Source organism: Gorilla gorilla, chromosome 10 (genome assembly GCF_029281585.2).
Source record: "Gorilla gorilla gorilla isolate KB3781 chromosome 10, NHGRI_mGorGor1-v2.1_pri, whole genome shotgun sequence".
NCBI classification, from domain to species: domain Eukaryota; kingdom Metazoa; phylum Chordata; class Mammalia; order Primates; family Hominidae; genus Gorilla; species Gorilla gorilla.
Window position 1 is genome coordinate 56,760,818 of NC_073234.2, and position 19,899 is coordinate 56,780,716.

Consider the following 19,899-nt stretch of genomic DNA (forward strand, 5'->3'; position numbering starts at 1 on the left):
CAAATGCTCTGCTAGACCAAGTTACATGAGAACTGACACTGACAAATGGATTTAGCAACATTAGTTCTTCAGTAATCGCTCACTAAAGGAGTTATCAATATTTTTAAAGTTGGAATTTGTGTATGCCATGATAGGTTTTTCAAAGCAGAATACACACCTTGTATAGATATTTAATTTGGGAATCTCGTTATAACCAAACTATGTGTAAAAATGGGTTCCAAAATTCTATACCACCAGTTAGTTGGGAAAAGTTTCTGCATTGTCAGAGCCAGTGTAGATAATAAGCAGAAAAGGCAAGCTGAGTTCAAACTAACTCAAACTCCTTGGATAGCAAGAGGTTGTAGTTAGTCCATTATGATGCATCTGCCCACACATTTTTCCAGGTATAACAAGTACATGCCAACCATCATTATCAGCAACTTTTTACTCTATTTCTTTATTATAGATGTGCTTTATTTAAGTATACATATTCATCTTGTGCCTGGATATCTCTTCTTTGTCCCTTGCAGCAATCCTGTGGAATCTTTCTGCCTATAAGGGGGAAAAAAGTATTATCTGGTAACACAGCTTTTATTTTAAAGTGTCAAGCAAAATAAAATGATTGCAAAAATTCGGCCATTGCCATTCATGGAATAATGTCCTTATAGTAGACCGTAAAAAGGCTATGTAGTAAGGATGTCTGTAGAGCTTGTTGTCAAAGAGACCAAATAACTATGGTTTGTTTATGTTTTTCTGGCTTATTATAATTCTTAATTCTAGAAATATGTAATGGGAGACAAATATCAACTCATCAGATGTACCATATCATTCCAAATAGATCAAATATAAAACTAGCTAATAAAATTTAATTTTTATTACAAAGAGAAAAATTTTCTCTAATCTGAAAAAATACACATTAACCATAGTACTTAATTTAAAAAATATATATTCTCATCCTGGCTAGCAGTTTTCTTTCTGATCATAGTCTACGATAATAAGTAATATTATCCTTAACAAATCAAGCTTAATAAAGCTCTGTAATCACTTTTTTGGCTATTGATCCAATCCATTAGTTTTGTTGAAGTGGAAACTAATAAAAATCAAGGCAAATAGAAAAAAAATGTCCTGTGGTTTACTTTCAGGAATACATATATGGCAGAATTTAAGTATATAAGAAATTTAAAATTGCCAAGTTTTTACTAGTCCAAGTCTTCAGTTATTGTTGAAGTCCAACCATTTGAAAAAGATATTTCCTAAACTTTATTTTTAAAATCTTCAAGGAGAATCAGTATACAGCGCCCTAGTTAAAAGCTATACACTCCATCTTGCCTCTAACCCACTTCTGCCATGATTTAATTCTTTCTTTCTTGACCTTTACTCAGAGGCAACTGATGAAATGGGAAATAACTACTTATTGCCACTCATACCATGTCTCTGAAATGTATTTTGGCTTGTGACCTTTAAATTATGGGGGTAAATAAAAATGAATCCCATCTCCTCTTATGGACCTGATCTGTGGGTCACGATATGTTTGCTTTTCATCTGTATGAAAACGCTTTAGGCTGTGATGGCCATGAAATAGGTGAGGCCAGGTGAAGTATGGGCAGTTGCCAGTTGAGTCAGACAGGGGACAAAATGATAATCTGAAATGGAAAAGTTAAAAAATAGTGGTTTCTTTGTAAGAGAGATGGTAATTGCTGATTATTATTTGCCCTTCTGTGGTTGAGAGTCAAAGTCTAAGGACTGTATGAAAATGCCTGGAATGCAAGGGAAGATCACCTAGGCAGAACAATGGAAAGAGCTTCATGGAGGGGGGCAGGTGCAGCCGCGAGAATAAGGTTTGATATAGCATAAAATGCTGCAGGGATCTCATGACATTTCATCTCCCACTAAGAAGGGATTTTTCTATAATCACCAGTTTAACACTGGGGATGATATCCCCATTAAAGTATCATAGGCACTTTTAGAATTTCCACTGCTAAACTCTTTTTGTTTGGTAAATTGAGTCATATTCATACTCTCAAAAATAAAAATGTTTCATAAAGCCTAATGTTATTTACAGAGATATAAAAGTTGAAATTCTAGCCAAGGTTACCTGATTTTTTAAATCAAACATGATAATATTTTCCTGTGAAATCCCCAGATCATTAACATTGCTTTAGTCAACATTTAATCACAAATGCAAGCCAGTAAGACGAAAATTAATTTACAGTTGAATACCTTATGTCAGGAGACAACTGGCCTGATTGCAGTTGTTTGAAACTGCACATATTCTAAGCACATTGAATGCTGCTTTTTCTTGTCTATAGATATTGATGAGTGTGGGACCGGGAGGCACAGCTGTGCCAATGATACCATTTGCTTCAATTTGGATGGCGGATATGATTGTCGATGTCCTCATGGAAAGAATTGCACAGGGGACTGCATCCATGATGGAAAAGTTAAGCACAATGGTCAGATTTGGGTGTTGGAAAATGACAGGTGCTCTGTGTGCTCATGTCAGGTTGGTATAAATAAAAAACTTTAATCAGTTTTATTCAGTTGTAATTTGCTTATGTTTTAAGTGTGTATATGGTTTGATGAGTTTTGACAATGTGTACATCCACTTACCTACCATCACAATTAATATAACAGAACACTTCCATTATCCCAAATGTTGTCTATGTTCTTTCCTAGTTAGTCCCACAACCCTAGATCCAGGCAAAAACTGCATGCAGTCCCTATTGATTAAATTTGTATTTTCTAGAGCCTCATATAAATGGAGTTTTATAGTATATACTATATTGTGTCTGACTTCATTCTGTCAATATTATGTTTTTGAGATTCAATCATATTGTTACCTATATCTCCAATCCATTTCTTTTTAATACTGAATAATATTTCATTGTATGGATATACCAATGTATTTATCTATCCACATGTTGATAAAATTTTATTACTAACCATGCTAATTTTTTCCTAGTCACAATATCATGTTTGAATGACTGCATAAATAAAGTCAGAATGAACATGCTGTGATCCAAGAGTGAAAAATATTTATTTGGTCTATATTTCAGTTTTAGATAGGTATTCTGTTATATGTACCTAGTTATAATAAATGCTCAAATTATTTTCAGATGAATAATATTATGTACCAAAAACCCAACTGTCATAAAAGAAATTGATAACAGTTTATACAAAAACATAGGTTTTAAATACTCCAGAAATTTAGTAATATATATATGTTATTAACTATGAAATATTAAAACACATGTCCTCAAACAAAACAAAATTTAGTTAGTATGCAACTTACCATACTAATATACAAATATATACTTATGTATAAATGAAGACATTTATATACACAGTGGTTATTTTATGCTGGTCATTTCTGAAAAAAAATATTTTCTGGTCATTTGAGGAGTAGTATGTGGAAAGGAAATTGAAAATCCTCCAGCTTAGGTAATTTCTTTGTGCTAGCTAAAAAAAGAAATGCTAAAGAAAATTTATTATATCGGATAAGCAGTGTGAATTATTTCAACTTCCAAGTCACCATCTGAAATGTGTGTGCGTGTGTGTGTGTGTGTGTGTTATTGTATTGAGCAATGGAGGTTTTTGGTAACTGCTTTTTTTCTTTTTCATACAGAATGGATTCGTTATGTGTCGACGGATGGTCTGTGACTGTGAGAACCCCACAGTTGATCTTTTTTGCTGCCCTGAATGTGACCCAAGGCTTAGTAGTCAGTGCCTCCATCAAAATGGGGAAACTTTGTATAACAGTGGTGACACCTGGGTCCAGAATTGTCAACAGTGCCGCTGCTTGGTAAATTTAGCTACATGAAGTGGAAAGAAAATTTAGGCCCAGAATCTAAATAGAGAAGCAACCTCGCCCTCCCCATCTGCCAATACCTAGCACCAGGCCACAGTGTTGACAGTTACAAACATTGAGCCTGGTTAGGATGATGAGGTGATAGTTACACGATCACAACCCAAGAAGGAATATTCTGAGGTAGATGTGGTACAAGGTGTTGAATAGTCTTTCACTGACAGTAATGTATGTCTCTTTCAGGAGTATCTCCATAGCTCAAAAGAAAAGACTCTCCTAGCTTCCCCATTCCTATCCTGTTTAGGCTAACTTAAAGACAATTATTGATAGAACAATGGCATTCATAAAAAAAAAATACTCTTTTTTCCAAGTAGAACTTTTGTTAACCCATTTCTGTCAGTTATGTTTAGACTTAAAAAACAAAGCAACTCCGCCTCCCCCCCCACCGCAACCTTCTAAAGATTGTTATTTTCAATGCTTCTGGTGGGCACCTTGTTTTGCACATAATATGGATATGCAATAAATATATATTAGAATTGAATTTCTCTATATATTTATAAAACTTTTACTAGAAACAATAAGTAAGAAGAAAGTAATGACTTGATAAAGTCTTTTTTCAGTTGAACAAATTTCTTGTTTCTTTCTAGTGGTGTAAATGAAAAGGAAAATTGGTCTATGTTACTTTATAGCAGAAACTTTCACAGAAGATGCTACTTTTAAAGTTATGGCCAGTTTCTTTCTATTTGTGTGAGGTTATTTTTAAGGCAAAGCTTTTTTGTTCCTTCCTTTTTATACTTTCAACCCAAAAATCAATGGAAAGAGCAAGGTCAGTTTCTGTGCCCGAAGGCTGCTTTCATCTCCCAAAGCATGAGATTCAGAATTATGAAGAAAATAGGAAACAGGTGGGAACTACATTTTTAAAAAGATCCAATTCACACAATTTTCCTGTGTGGAATTAAAAAGGAATGAAATCAATTCCTAGGGTTTGTTTCTTTTTTTTTTTCAAAGTCTCAACACTGAAAAATATATAAATGAACAAAGAAAAACCATCATATTGCCTTCATATTTTAGTTTATTTTCTTCTAAATGGACAAAACATTCTTTATGCATAAAGGAATTAATAATAGGTTAGAAAAAATAGCAAAAGAATGAAAAAGGTATCACATGGGCAAAAACGTTAAATAGAAACCTCTCTCCTTTGTCATGGGAAAGATAGGGGTGTGCACATTTTATTGTTTTAAGATGAGTGATTTTTGCTTTTGTTTTATTGGTGTTATTTAAATCCTGAAGATTGTTTCAAAATCAGCTGCAATACAGAACTCATCATTCTGATAGGGCTTTTGTGTTAACAGATTCCCTGAAAGATTCATGGGCTTTGTAGATCTAAGTTTAAATATCAATCAAATAATTGAGTATTCAGTAAACACTGTGCTCATCTGCTTTTTCCTGGCCTCCCTCCATTTCCTCCTCCCTCTTCCTCTGCCCTTGCACATCTGTTTTCCTTGTAGCAAGGGGAAGTTGATTGTTGGCCCCTGCCTTGCCCAGATGTGGAGTGTGAATTCAGCATTCTCCCAGAGAATGAGTGCTGCCCGCGCTGTGTCACAGACCCTTGCCAGGCTGACACCATCCGCAATGACATCACCAAGACTTGCCTGGACGAGATGAATGTGGTTCGCTTCACCGGGTCCTCTTGGATCAAACATGGCACTGAGTGTACTCTCTGCCAGTGCAAGGTAAACCCCATTAAATTTAAATAGTGAGCACTTTGCCAGCTGCACCCAGGGCTCATAGATAATAATGTGCTCCACCTGGACAATAGGAAGGTTTTTTTTTTTTTTCCTGTTTATTTTTCAAACATAGGTGGGCGGAATGCCACTCAGCTCTGTTAGTTCCACGGCTGTCATGGGCATCCATCTGATGTATATTCAAGGATAGTGCATGGACTAAAACCAGAATGATCCGTTATTTATATCACCAGCATAGAAACAAGCTACTTAAATTGTCCTAGATATCTAACCGTACACATCTTTTAAAAAAGCTGAAACAACAAACCTCATGTTTCTTCTTTCAAGATAGGAGACAATATTGTTTTATTGATTTTTAGCTGGTTCTTTTACAAGGTCCGTAAGATACATAAGCGAAGTAGATTTATTACATTTTCCAAAGTGGAAATCAATATGGCAAAGATGGGCATATTTCTTGGTTTGTTGTGGTCAGTTACATTGAGTTGAAAAATTTAAGATCTGTTTTTTACCATATTTTATTCATACAGTTGGAGAAAAACCATTACAAACTTCTTTCTCCTTATTCTCATTGGAAAATAGAGCTCTGTGCCTTTTGCTTCAATTAGAGCACAAATACAATGAATGTAGGCAGAGCATATAGAGTTTGTAGATTAGTGACAATGTTGGAAGCCTTCTAATTTGATTATTATTTCTACAAAAATTTAATTTTGTGGCCATTATGCTTTATAGTCATAATTTTGTAATCAACACTAAAACTAAATAAATAACCTGAAGGCTTAACAGTAACAACTAAATAGCAGACGTGTCAGATTTTTCTCAGCATAACATAGCCAGATATCTGTAACTGCTCTGATTTTTTTAAGTGAGCATTTCCATTTTGTAATTTTTTTCCTACAGAGCAATTTAATTCAGATTCACTTACTACAAATTCTTACCAGAGTAGGTGGAAGTAACAGGACAAAGAAATATAAAATGCTTTAAGCTTTGAGATGCCATTTTTATCTATTTCAAGCTCAAATTTCTAGTTCTTTCAATCAATGCAATTTGTCAATCAAGCAAAGCTTTTTGAGTGAACATTTACTGCTGTTTTATGAAATGCATTAGCAAATTTAAAAGTTACCATTACTAAAAGTTACTAATAATGTATATGCGATGTTCCTTTAATATACATTTAATATGTGTATACTTAATAGTGCATATCTTGAAACTTAGCACTAATGACTAACAGGGAAATACTTTCTGACATTTAATTACCAAATAGAGTTGAGTCCTCTTACACCCTTAATCTTTCTGAGAGATTATTCTTCTGAGCAATAGTGACAAAAATATATATTGAGTGATGGACAAAAATGAAATATAGCACAGATGGATATTTCCAGTAAGAAAAATGCGTACAGTAATAGGCAGGAAAACAACTCAGACTGTTTTCTGGGGTAAAGAATTTGAATGAGGCCAGGCACGGTGGCTCACGCCTGTAATCCCAGCATTTTGGGAGGCCGAGGTGGGCGGATCACAAGGTCAGGAGATTGAGACCATCCTGGCTAACACGGTGAAACCCCGTCTCTACTAAAAAATACAAAAAATTAGCCAGGCATGGTGGTGGGTGCCTGTAGTCCCAGCTACTCAGGAGGCTGAGGTAGGAGAATGGCGTGAACCTGGGAGGTGGAGCTTACAGTGAGCCGAGATTGTGCCACTGCACTCCAGCCTGGGCAACAGAGTGAGACTCCATCTCAGAAAAAAAAAAAAGAATTTGAATAAGTTTGTCATTCACTACCTTATAAACAACTACTATAATCTCTCAGCTCTTGATAGGAATATATTCCAGAAAGTGTATTTTGATATTAAAGTCATTTCTTTCTGTCAGATAAGTACTGATTCATAGAAGTTACTATTAGATACTATTTTCTTTATCTCTTGTTATTAAATATGAGTCATAAAAATATGCTCAGTTTTGTCAAATTTATCTCAAGTACTCATTTTTATTACATTTATTTTGTGTTATTTTGAAAATAAAGTTTATGCAAGCTTCAGGTATTGCATTAGAGGTAAGCATTCTTCACAATTTAGTGCTTTGAAAGCACTATTTTATTTATTATGTCTCCATTCTACTCCCCTCTGAGTTATTTGTTTCTAATTGATAAATACACACCGTGTGGGGCATTGTGCTGGTACCAGGTGTATAATGATAAGCAAAACCAGACACAGTCACCCTTGGAAATTATTCTCTATCAGCTTATTATCTGGCACTCTGTTGTTCAGTATGCTAGTCAGTAGCCACATGTGGCTATTTAAATTTTAATTAAAATTAAATAATATGAAAATTTTAATTTCTTAGTTACACTAGCCACATTTCAACTGCACAATAGCCACATGTGGCTACTGGCTGTCATATTAGGTAGCACACTGTGTAAGGCCATTCTTGAATTGCTATAAAGAAATACTTGAGCTTGGGTAATTTACAAAGAAAAGGGGTTTAATTGGCTTACAGTTCTGCAGGCTGTATAGGAAACAGTACCATGGTCTGCTTCGGGGAAGGCACTTCACATGGCAAGAGTGGGAACGAGAGAGAGAGAGAGAGAGAGAGAGAAAGTAGTTGGTGGGTAGGTACCACACATTTGTAAATGTTGCCTTTATCTATCAAAAACTACAAACTTGAAGTTGTGCCAGTGGACCTCTGTTCTAACATTAGAATAGATAACTCGATCTAAGGAAAAAATACCTATAAATAAGCAATATTATAATAAAGCTTTTAATATATGATCAGGACTTTGCAAATCAATGGAGGAAGAAAACATTATTTCACAAATAATGGAATGACTAGATAACAATTTGAGGGAAATAACACACAGTTATAAAAATTATGTTACATATCAAACAAATTCCACATGGAAAAAGTGTTAAATATTAAAATAAATTAAAATAAAGAAAATATAATTAAATATTTATCAAAACTCTAGAAGGGAGATACTTTTTAAAATTTATCAGTGATAAAATATACCTCAAAGAAAAGATTAGTGCTTCTATAGATACATAAAATTAGCCAAAAAAAAGTCACAACTACATACTAGAAAAACAGCTTCAGCAGATTTGGTTTCTTTGTTAGATTAAAAACATAAACATTAATAAGAAAAGCACTTACTGCTGGGTGCAGTGGCTCATACCTATAATCCCAACTGCTCAGAAGGCCCACTTGAGCCTAGGCATTCAAGGCTGTAGTCAGCCATGATCATGCCACTGCACTCCACCTTGGGTGACAAAGTAAGACGTTGCCTCTAAAACTTTTTTGAAAAGCAATTATTTCCCCCATAAATAAATCTGCAAAGGATAAATAAGCAACTCACTAAAAAAGTACACCTACTAAAATAAAAGAGGAAATCATTGAGCCTTTAAATAATTGAACCTTAATTGTAAACTAAAATTATAAATAATTATTTTCACATACTATAGTAAAAAGTTTCTCGTAACAATTTCTAATGCTGACAGAGATATACTGGAATTATTATTTTTGTGCACTGTTAATATCATTAAAAAATACACAATGCAGCACATACTATCCGCACCCGCATATACACACACAAATATATTCTCTTTAATCCCAGGTCTGAGAATCTAACCTAAAGAAATAATCTAAAGTATAAAACAAGCTATATACATGCCAATATCCAGCTCAACATTGTCATACAGAATTAAGGAAGAAACGAAAATGTCCAACAATAGAACAGTTAAATAAGTTATAGTAACTTTGTATACAATGCAATTATATGATGTGTTATATTTATATAATATTCTAATTACATATTAGAAGAGTATATATTATTATTCAGCTGTTGAAGTAATCACAATGCTTATAATAAAAATTAAGATAAAAATATTATGCACGTTGTGCACATGTACCCTAAAACTTAAAGTATAATTTAAAAAAAGTACTGGTCATGATAATAATGAAAACAAACAAAAAATATTATGTATAATTACATATTCACTTTAACTACAAAAAGCTTGAAAATAAAGGAAATGGACTCTATTAAAACATGTTGAAATATCAATAGTAATAGGATTAAAAAATATAAGTGTAGCTGAAAATTAAAAGTTGACTGTCTTCTAATCTTGATTTTCAAAGGTTAGCATGAAGAGTGGCAAGGACTTCTTTAACAATAAATATAGCCAAAAATAGCAGGGTCTTAAGGAAACTTATTTTACTGTGTCACTATATAAAAATAATTACTTTTTATAATGAGTTTTGATAGTAGGTGCTTATTATTCCTAGTAGTCAGACTGAGTTTCAGTGAATCACTTTTATTTTCATTTTTATCAAGTTAATATTTATTATAGTGAAATTCACAGTTAAGTATATAGTTTGATGAGTTTGATAAATCAAAATACAGAATATATCCAACACTCCAGAGAGTACCTTTGGATCCCCTTTCAGGTAACACCTACTTTCAGTAGACAACCTTAATTTTATTTCTTTGTAATAAATTCATTTTGCCTGTTATAAAATTTCATATGAATTGAATTACACAGCTTGTACTCATTTATATCTTCTGTTGAACTGACAATTTTGTTGTTATGTAATGTCCCTCCTTATCTCTAGCAAGGCTTCTTGACTTGAAATTAATTTTGTCTAATATTTATTTAGCCACATAGTATATTGTTTTGTTCATCTACTTCCAATCTGTCAACGGTTTTATATTTAAAGTGCATTTTTAATAGATAATGTATTGTTCTTATTTTTCACCTAGTGTGAAAATCTGTCTTTTATTAAAGTGTTTTGTTTATTTACATTTAATGTAATTTGTGACACTGATGGATTTAGGACTACCATTTCGTCATTTGTTTTCTATTTGTGCTATCTATATTTTATACACCTGTTTATCCATTCCTGCCTTCTTTTTCTTTAATAACATTTTTATTTTATCTAAATTGTTCTATTGGATTTTAAACTATAACTTTTCATATTATTATTTTATTTGCTGTCCTAGGGATTATAATATATATCATTAACTTATTATATTGTAATTAGGTATAGTATTATACTACTTATATAAAATATAAGAACTTTGCAACATTATGATTTTATCCCCACAGCTTTTGTGCTAAAACAGTAATATATTTTACAACTCTGTTCACTATAAATCCTACAGTTCCATGTTATTATTCTTGCTTTAATAAGTTTTATGTCTTTTGAAGAAATTAAGAAGAGAAAAATGGTATATTTTATATTTATTCACATATAGTAATAGCTCCTTTTTCCACAAGGGATATACGTTCCAAGACTCCAAGTGGATGCCTGAAACCACAATAGTACTGAACCTTATTAAACACTATATACACTATGTTTTTTCTATACATACTTACAATAAAATTTAATTTATAAGTTAGGCACAGTAAGAGATTGACAACAATAACTAATAATAAAATATAATTATAATAATATACTGTAATAAAAATTATGTGAATGTGATCTCTGTCTCTCTCTCTCTCTCTCTCTCTCTCTCTCTGTCAAAATGTTTTATCATACATTTTACTCACTTGTTTGGGCCATGGTTGACCACAGGTAACTGAAACTGTGGAAAGATAAGCTGCAGATAAGGAAAGACTACCGTATTTACCATTTCTGGTACTCTTCATTTCTTCTTACATATTGGAGTCTCCATCTGGTTACATTCCCTTCAGCTTGAATAACACTCCTTAGCATTTTCCTTATTGCAGGTGTGCTAGTAACAAGTTCTTTCAACTCTTATTTATCTGAAAGTGTCTTTATATTTGAAGAATATTTTCACTGGATATAGAATTCAGGATTGACAGATTTGTTTCCAGAACTTTAAAGGTGATATTCTATTATTTTCTAGTTTCCATTGTTTCTGATACAGTGGTCATTTGTTTTTTTATTCCCTTGTATGCAGTATTTCTTTTTTCCCCTACTTTTTCCTTTCATGATTCTCTATCTTTGTTTTTAGTAGTTTGACTATGATGCACTTAGGTCTAATTTTTTTTTTTTTGGTCTTTATTTTCTTTGGTGTTTGCTGGGCTTTTTGGATATCTAAGTTGATGTCATTTCACCAAACTTGAGAAAAGTTGAGCCATTGTTTTTTCACATATTTTGTCTGCCACATTTTTTTCTCTCATAGTTTTCTGAGACTCCAATTAAACATTCGCTTAGATGGTTTAATTATCCTAAAGGTCACTAAAGTTCTATTTTTATTTCAATATTTTTGTCTTTGTTTTATGGATTGGATAATTTCTATTGCTTTGTCTTCAAATTTACTGGCTTTTTCTTCTGCCATCTCTAATCTGCTATTAGGTTCATCCAGTGAATCTTTTCATTTCAGATATTGCATTTTTCAGTTCCAGAATTTCCACTTAATTTTTAGTAGTTTAATTTCTCTGCCAAGTTTTACCATTTATTCATTCATTATGACTGTATCTTTTAACATTTTTGAGCATATTTATGATAGATACTTTCCAGTCTTTGCTAATTACAACATCTGGATCATCTTCGAGTCATTTTCCATTCACTACTTTTTCTCTTCATTAGGAGCCACATTTTCCTGTTTTTCTTCACATCTATTAATTTTTATAATATATTGGATATGATGGATGATATGTTTTATAGATCATAGGTTCCATTGGCTTCTTGTGAAGACTGTTTTTGTTCTAGCAGGTTGTAAATTATTAGCCAATAACCTAGCACTTATTAGAGGTTGGCTTTACACCAGTTAGGGGGGTCTGTTTCAAATTTACCTTTAGTTTTAGCGTGAATCTCTTAATCTGTAGGTATTGTTTTACACCTAATCATGGCCCTTTTAGGCCTTCAATGGAAAGCTTGAATTATTTGGTTTTTCCTTTTATGTTTGGTTGACACATAGTGGTTGCACATATTTATGGGGATACAGAGTGTTGATACATATGTACAGTATGCAATGATCAGGGTAATTAGGGTATTTTTTTACCTCAAGCATTTATTACTTTGTGGTGGGAACACTCAAAATCCTTTCTTCTAGATTTCTGAACATATACAATAAATTATTATTAATTATATTTATCCTACAGTGTTATAGAACACTAGAACTTATTCCTCCTATCTAGCTGTGTAATTTTGTATACTTTAACCAACATCTTCCTATCCTCCTCTCCCCTATACTCCTCCTAGCTTCTGATCACCATAATTCTTCTTCTATAAGATGAATTTTTTAGCTCCAACATATGAGAGAGAACATGTAGTATGTATCTTTCTGCACCTGGCTTATTTCACATAAAGTCCTCCAAGTCTCATCCATGTTGTTGAAAATGACAAGATTTCATTCTTCTTATGTCTGGATGGTATTCCATTGTGGATATATGCCACATTTTCTTTGTTCATTCATCTGTTGATAGACATTTAGGTTGATTACATATCTTGGTGATTGTGAAAAATGGGGGTTCAGATATATCTTCAATATACTGATTTTTTTTTCCTTTCAGTAAAAACCCAGTAGTGAGATTGCTGGATCATATGTTAGATCTATTTTAGTTTTTTGAGAAACTTTCATACTGTTTTTTATAATGGCTCTACTAATTTACAGTCCCACCAACAGTGCACAAGGGTTCCTGTTTCTCTGCATCCTCACCAGCATTTGTAATTTGTTCCTTTTTAATAAAAGCTGTTCTAACTGGAGTGAGATGATAGCTCATTGTGGTTTTGACCTGCATTTACCTGATGATTAGTGATGTTGAGCATTTTTAATATATGTGTTGGTCATTTGTACGACTTCTTTTCAGCAATATCTATTCAAATCCTTTGCCCATTTTTAATTGGATTACTTGCAGTGTTTTGCTGTTATTTGAGTTCCTTGTACGTTCTGGATATGAATCTCTTGTCAGATGAATAGTTTGCAAATATTTTCTTCCATTCTGCAAGTTGTGTCTTCATTCTGTTGATTTTTTTCTTTGCTGTGCAGAAGCTTTTTAGTTTGATATAGTCTCATTTATCTATTTTTGTTTCTGTTGCCTGTGCTTTTGTGGTCTCACTCATAAAATATTTGCCTAGACCTGTGTCCTGAAGCATTTGTCTTATGTTTTCTTCTAGTAGTTTTATAGTTGCAGGTATTAATACTACATGTAAATCTTTAATCCATTTTCAGTTGATTTTTTGTAGGTGGTGAGAAATAGAAGTCTAAGGAAAACTTAAACTGTTTATCAATCCTTTATATCTTAGAAGGACACAGATTTGACGCACTGCTTCAGTGAGCAGCATCTGAAAGCTCTTCTCATATCTTTCAACCTTCAAACTGTGGCTCTCTTGATTTTCTCTTTAGAATCTCTTCTGCAACTCAAAGATCAGCCAAGGATTTGAAAGGAGTTTGTTTACTGATTCACTTCTTCTTTTATAGATATTTCCCCCTCAATTTCCAGCCACTCTGACAACCCCCAAGCTGTCCTCTGACACCTCAGTGAGATTGTGGCTTTCTGCTTTCTTTATAGTTGTCTCAAGCTGCACAGACTGGGGAGTGCCCTAAGGGGGAATACCAAGTGAAAACAACACTCACACAGTACATTTTCCTTCTTTCAAAGATTGAAACTGCTGTAGTGTCTACCTGATACTCTCTATTGCTTTCAATTGTTATTTTTGTATTTTGTTCAGACTTCATAGTTGTTATCTATAGGAGGGTTAGTCTTATATAAGAAACTATGCTATCAGTAAAACTGGAACCCAAGTAGGATGTTTTATTAGTTGTCCATGCTTCCCTAATTAAGGAGCTGCCATTGATATGGTTTGTAGAATCCTGTTATAGCAGAACATATCCATATGGAATAAGCAACACACTCCTGGAAGATTTTAGAAAACAAAGAATCCCTTCCTAAGACATACTTATGGGTGCAATATTAATGGTTTCTTCCCCATAGGGTTCTAATGCTAATTGCACATACTCAGTGATGGAAAGCTCCAGAAATTCCCTAATTATATTTCTGCTCCAAAGCCATATAATTTGAGGAGCTGATATTCCCAGGAACTGGTACACCCATCACTTTATTGGGCCAATGAATTAGGAAAGATTGTGTGACCTGGTTATGGTCAGAAAACCTGTGCCTCTGAGCCGGCACCTCGAAGTGGCCTTTGTCAGACAGGAGAGGCAAAGGTGGTTCCAGCCTGGGGCATCTTGGAGATTCTGGGGCACAGCTGAGTTCTACAAGTCTCAATCGAACAGTTCTGTCTCTAGGAATATGTTAGGGGCTGGAGATATGATGACAAAACTTTAAAATGCCACTAGGGGTCTAAGAAATGGTTGAGCCTGTCACTGCCAGAATACGAACTCAGCTTAATAATAAGTTAGAAAAGATGCAAATAAGTTAAACTGATAATATTCTTCTTGGATATATACTGGCTTTTTCCTCATCGGTGTGCTTTAGCAAAGGCTAGACTATCAAAATCTTTTCAGGTTTCCTTTTATAGAAACAAAGACACTTTCAGTTTTTATCATATTAAAGTATAATGCATTTCAATCATCAAAAGCCAATTTTCTGAGAGAAACTATATAATGGAGGATGTATTTTAGAGTCAGGCTAGCCTGAGTTTTAATCCTAGCTCTACCATTTACTAGCTGTGTGATTTTGGACATGATATTTAAGCTTTCTGATCTTCAGTTTCTGAATCTAAAACGTGTGACTATTAATAGGAATCCCACTGGGAATGCTGTGAGGTTGAAATTAGATAATGTATTTTAAATGCCTGGCAAAGTGTCTGACACAGAGTACACACTTAAGGAATGGAGGGATATTATCACCATCACGGTTTTAAAAACGATATTAACATTATCTATGAGTTAGCTGGTTGAGAAAAGTAAGAGTACAGGGAATCAAAAGAATAGGATAGAAGGTTTTTCTTCTTTGTACAACACTATATTGTTTTGATACCTTATATCAAAAACGAATTACGCATATCTGGCCCTTCCCTGCCTATTTATCCTATTTCATCACCACAGTTTTCTTCCCTAACTGAAAATTCTTACCCAAAGCTTTTTTTCAGTTTCTTAACTACACGAAACTCTCCTCATTTCAAAGCCTTTCCTTATGCTGTTCCCTGCGCGTTTGGCCACCTTTTCATGCAGTCTCCAGGTCTCGGTTTAAATATCACCTCACAGAACAGTCTACCCTGGACACTGACTAAGTAGCTAGTCTTTTATTAATCTCACACCACCACCTAGTTTATTTCCTTTTGTCTTAGTCAGTTCAGGCTGCTGTAACAGAATACCATAGACTGGGCGTCTTAAACAACGACAATTCATTCCTCACAATTTTGGAGGCTGAGAAATTCATTTCTCACATTCCAAGATCCAGACCCTGGCAGATCTGGTATCTGCCAAGGACACACTTCCTGTTTGCAGATGACCATTTCTCATTGTATCACATGGTAGATAGAGAGAGAGGACGCATGTGTTCTCATCTTTTTATAAGGGCACTGATCCCATTCATGAGCGCTCTACCCTCATTCACTAATTACCTCTCAAAGGCTTTACCTCCTAATACCATCACACTGGGGATTAGGATTTCAACATGTGGGTTTTAAGAGGATGCAAACATTTAGTTCATAGCACCTTTCTAGCACTTTTCACAATTTTTGATTATACATTTGCATGGTACTTACTAGTTTTCTCCCTAGATAAACTGCAAACCCTGCTCTGTGAGGGTAGTGACCATGTCTGCTTTATTTATTAATATACGTAGTGCTTACATAGACTCAGTACATATTTTGCAAATAAATGAAAGAACAAATGTGATACAGAGGATGCCAATGAGTAAATAAAGCCAGTTTATGACTTCCCACAAATACAATGGGCATAATAATTGAGTCTGCAATAGTGGAGTCATGAAAAGTGATTGGGCCATTGAATTTTTAGGAATGCAGAAATAAATTATACAGTTTTGTTTGTGAGTACCAATCAATAAATGTGATCATTTACTAATGGCTTAAAAATTCATACTGTTTTTCTTTCTACTTTTTTTTAATCTAGAATGGCCACATCTGTTGCTCAGTGGATCCACAGTGCCTTCAGGAACTGTGAAGTTAACTGTCTCATGGGAGATTTCTGTTAAAAGAATGTTCTTTCATTAAAAAGACCAAAAAAAAGTTAAAACTTAAATTGGGTGATTTGTGGGTAGCTAAATGCAGCTTTGTTAATAGCTGAGTGAACGTTCAATTATGAAATTTGTGGAGCTTGACAAAATCACAAAAGGAAAATTACTGGGGCAAAATTAGACCTCAAGTCTGCCTCTACTGTGTCTCACATCACCATGTAGAAGAATGGGCGTACAGTATATACCGTGACATCCTGAACCCTGGATAGAAAGCCTGAGCCCATTGGATCTGTGAAAGCCTCTAGCTTCACTGGTGCAGAAAATTTTCCTCTAGATCAGAATCTTCAAGAATCAGTTAGGTTCCTCACTGCAAGAAATAAAATGTCAGGCAGTGAATGAATTATATTTTCAGAAGTAAAGCAAAGAAGCTATAACATGTTATGTACAGTACACTCTGAAAAGAAATCTGAAACAAGTTATTGTAATGATAAAAATAATGCACAGGCATGGTTACTTAATATTTTCTAACAGGAAAAGTCATCCCTATTTCCTTGTTTTACTGCACTTAATATTATTTGGTTGAATTTGTTCAGTATAAGCTCGTTCTTGTGCAAAATTAAATAAATATTTCTCTTACCTTATAACACATGTGAGTCTGAGTATCTTGTTTGATATGTTCCTCTTTTCCACAGATGATTCACTATAAAAATTGCATTCTAGTTCTGCTGATGATAAACTCCTGCTATGCTATTTATAAATTGAAAGTTGCTATTTCCAAATTTCCAAATTGAAAATGATATGCCTAAGTAAGGGATGTGATGGATAACTTAGTTCTTCCTCTCTAGATCCTCAATTTCACCCTTTCTACCCTGCTGTGCATCCTGGGGTGGCTGACCTATACAGACCCTAATAGTGGGTTCCTTTTCCTCTTGATTCTTGTCTGGTTTCAATTATACTGCAGCAGGAAACACAGCTGGCATATTAGGAAGAGGTCAAGTTTGGATATTTATTCTGCTGGCTCCCTTCCTGCCTGGCCACCGCCATGATTTGGTGTGTCACCTTACTGAAGGCTGTATCTCTTGAAAGGTACTCCTCTCTGTCTCACTGCCTCACCAGGTTCTGATAACTTCTACTGTTTGCATCTTCTGGCTTAGGGATATTAACAGCTCTGGCTATTCTGTCCTTGGGAGGTAACTATTCAATCTTGTTTTCTCTATTTCTAGGCATATCTTTATAAATGGTCCCTTTGTTATACTCTTTAATTAGCCAGCTTGAGTGTGCCATCTGTTTCCTGCCAGGATTCTAACTGATACACATAAGGAGAGCAGTATGTGAGGTTGAAAATGTCTTCAAGAATTGGTCCTTCACGTTTTGATATAAAATTTTTTAAAATCTCAATGTTAAAAGAGATTATGATATTAATTACATGTTAAATATTTTGATGCACCAGAAGGTCAGAGGGGATAAAAGTAAACATCCTGAAACTCAATAAAGGAAGCTAATCCAATATTGCCCTGTTATGTTTTACACTAGGGAGAAAAGGAAATATAAGTATTGTCAAATTAATTTTCGATGCATAGAGGCATTTTAAAAAAAAAAATTAAAATGAACACAAGGTGACCACCGCAAGCTACAGAAATGATAAAGTGGCTTTTAACTGTTCACTCACTATTGCTATGGAAACAACCTAGCACAAGCTGAGTTGAAAGATAATTCAAAAATGTCTTCATAGTTTGGCATGGTAATATTTATTGAATGTGTAATATCAAGTAGCCATATTCCCTGAATTTATCATAAGTGATTTTTCTGTAGCCTTTTTATATTTAATTTAATTTAATTCAACAGAGCATAAGGTTTATTTTTTATCAGCTGTATTACAATGGTAAATAGCAATTTAGCTTCCAAGAAGATATCTGTTAATTTGAAGTTTTTTCAAGTTATTTTTTCCTTATATAGCTTTGTGATTTCATATTGAATCCTCCTGAAAAGGTATACTTTACTCATTTTTATAAGAGAGTAAGAAATTATATGTGCAGGAAAGTGTGTTTGTGTGTGTGTGTGTGTACACCCATATAGATACATATTTGTCATTTAGATATGTCCTTCTGGAAGGAGAAGCAAGGCTGGAATTTTATATTACAAATCCTTTGGAAATCTTTGTAGGGCTCTGGGCATATTGGTGGCTTGCAGATCCTTGGTTTCTATAGGCCGCTGAGTGAAAGAAAACTCATAGTTAAGAAGAAAAGAAGGAAAATACAAGACTATGATAATTCAACGACTATTAAAGCAATACATGAGTTCAGATTGAATTTTTTTTTCTTCAAGGTTTACTCCACAAATAGTAGATTCCCCAGGAGAATTACTGCTTCATGTGCAGACCCTGGGCAAGCAGTAATCAATTGTTTCTTAAGAACTTTGTTCCTTGAAAAAGAGAAGGTTAATACCCCATTTCTCACTCTGATGATAATTGGCAGAATGCCATGGCTGAGTTGTGCCAATATTAAGGGAAAGTGAGAGCTAAGAAGCATGAATTTATTTTGAGGGTGCTTAGCTCCTTTAAGGGCAGGCCTTGGTGAAAATAGTCTTTACTCCATTTTCTTTATTTCTCCTTTCCTGCAAAAAAAAAAAAAAGAGAGAGAGAATATTTCGCTATGATTCTTTGGTTTAGTAACCTGTATAGTTTATCTCCCTTTTTAAAAGACTGCCATATTGCTTTTTTAGTTTGCCTTTTATAATGGTAAAAAGAGTCATGCATTTGTTCAATTATACTGCAATATCATGGAACCCTTTCATCCTTCCCATAACTTGGTTATCTATAGCCAAAGTTGAAACACCCTGTAAATTGCCTTTACAAATGAACGGCATATCAAAGCTCTAAAACAGCAGTCAATACTCTTGAGTGTTGGAGTAGCAGAAGTTATTCAGTTGAATAAAACTGAGGTTACATCTACTGAATAAAAGATGAGCTTCAGTTCACTAAGCATGACCTCATCTATCAAAGCTCCACATTGCTAACTAGTTAGGACTTCCTCTGAAGGTCGGCACATCCCACAGATACCTGCATGGTCCCAGTCCTGTTGATGTAGGTAGCTTAAGGATAGACAATACCAACTGTTCTTAAAGAAAGACTTTTTATTTTCCGTTTTTTCAAATGTAGAGTGTTGTAGCTCAACAGTAAATTGATCTCTTGAGAGAGTCATGCCGAAAGCATCCCTGAAGACAGTAAGTAGATGCTGTGCTCTGTACCCACTTTGTTCACTGTGGTACCTGGACACTCCCTGTCTGCAGTCACCATTGCAGTGGAGTTGGCTCCTT

At 34.1% G+C, this 19,899-nt stretch overlaps 1 protein-coding gene across 8 annotated transcripts in view; it reads left to right on the forward strand.

Annotated features, from left to right (window-relative positions):
- NELL2 (neural EGFL like 2) overlaps positions 1-17,230 on the forward strand; it is a 438,477-nt gene extending 421,247 nt beyond the window's left edge. For all 8 annotated transcript variants that reach the window (XM_055357389.1, XM_055357392.1, XM_055357388.1 and 5 more), the window contains 4 exons: positions 2,289-2,482; positions 3,605-3,781; positions 5,293-5,517; positions 16,521-17,230. In XM_055357389.1, the coding sequence (XP_055213364.1) occupies positions 2,289-2,482; positions 3,605-3,781; positions 5,293-5,517; positions 16,521-16,571 (647 nt within the window). In that variant the 3' untranslated portion in view covers positions 16,572-17,230. The remainder of the gene's footprint in view (positions 1-2,288; positions 2,483-3,604; positions 3,782-5,292; positions 5,518-16,520) is intronic.
- The last annotated feature ends 2,669 nt before the right edge of the window (positions 17,231-19,899 follow it).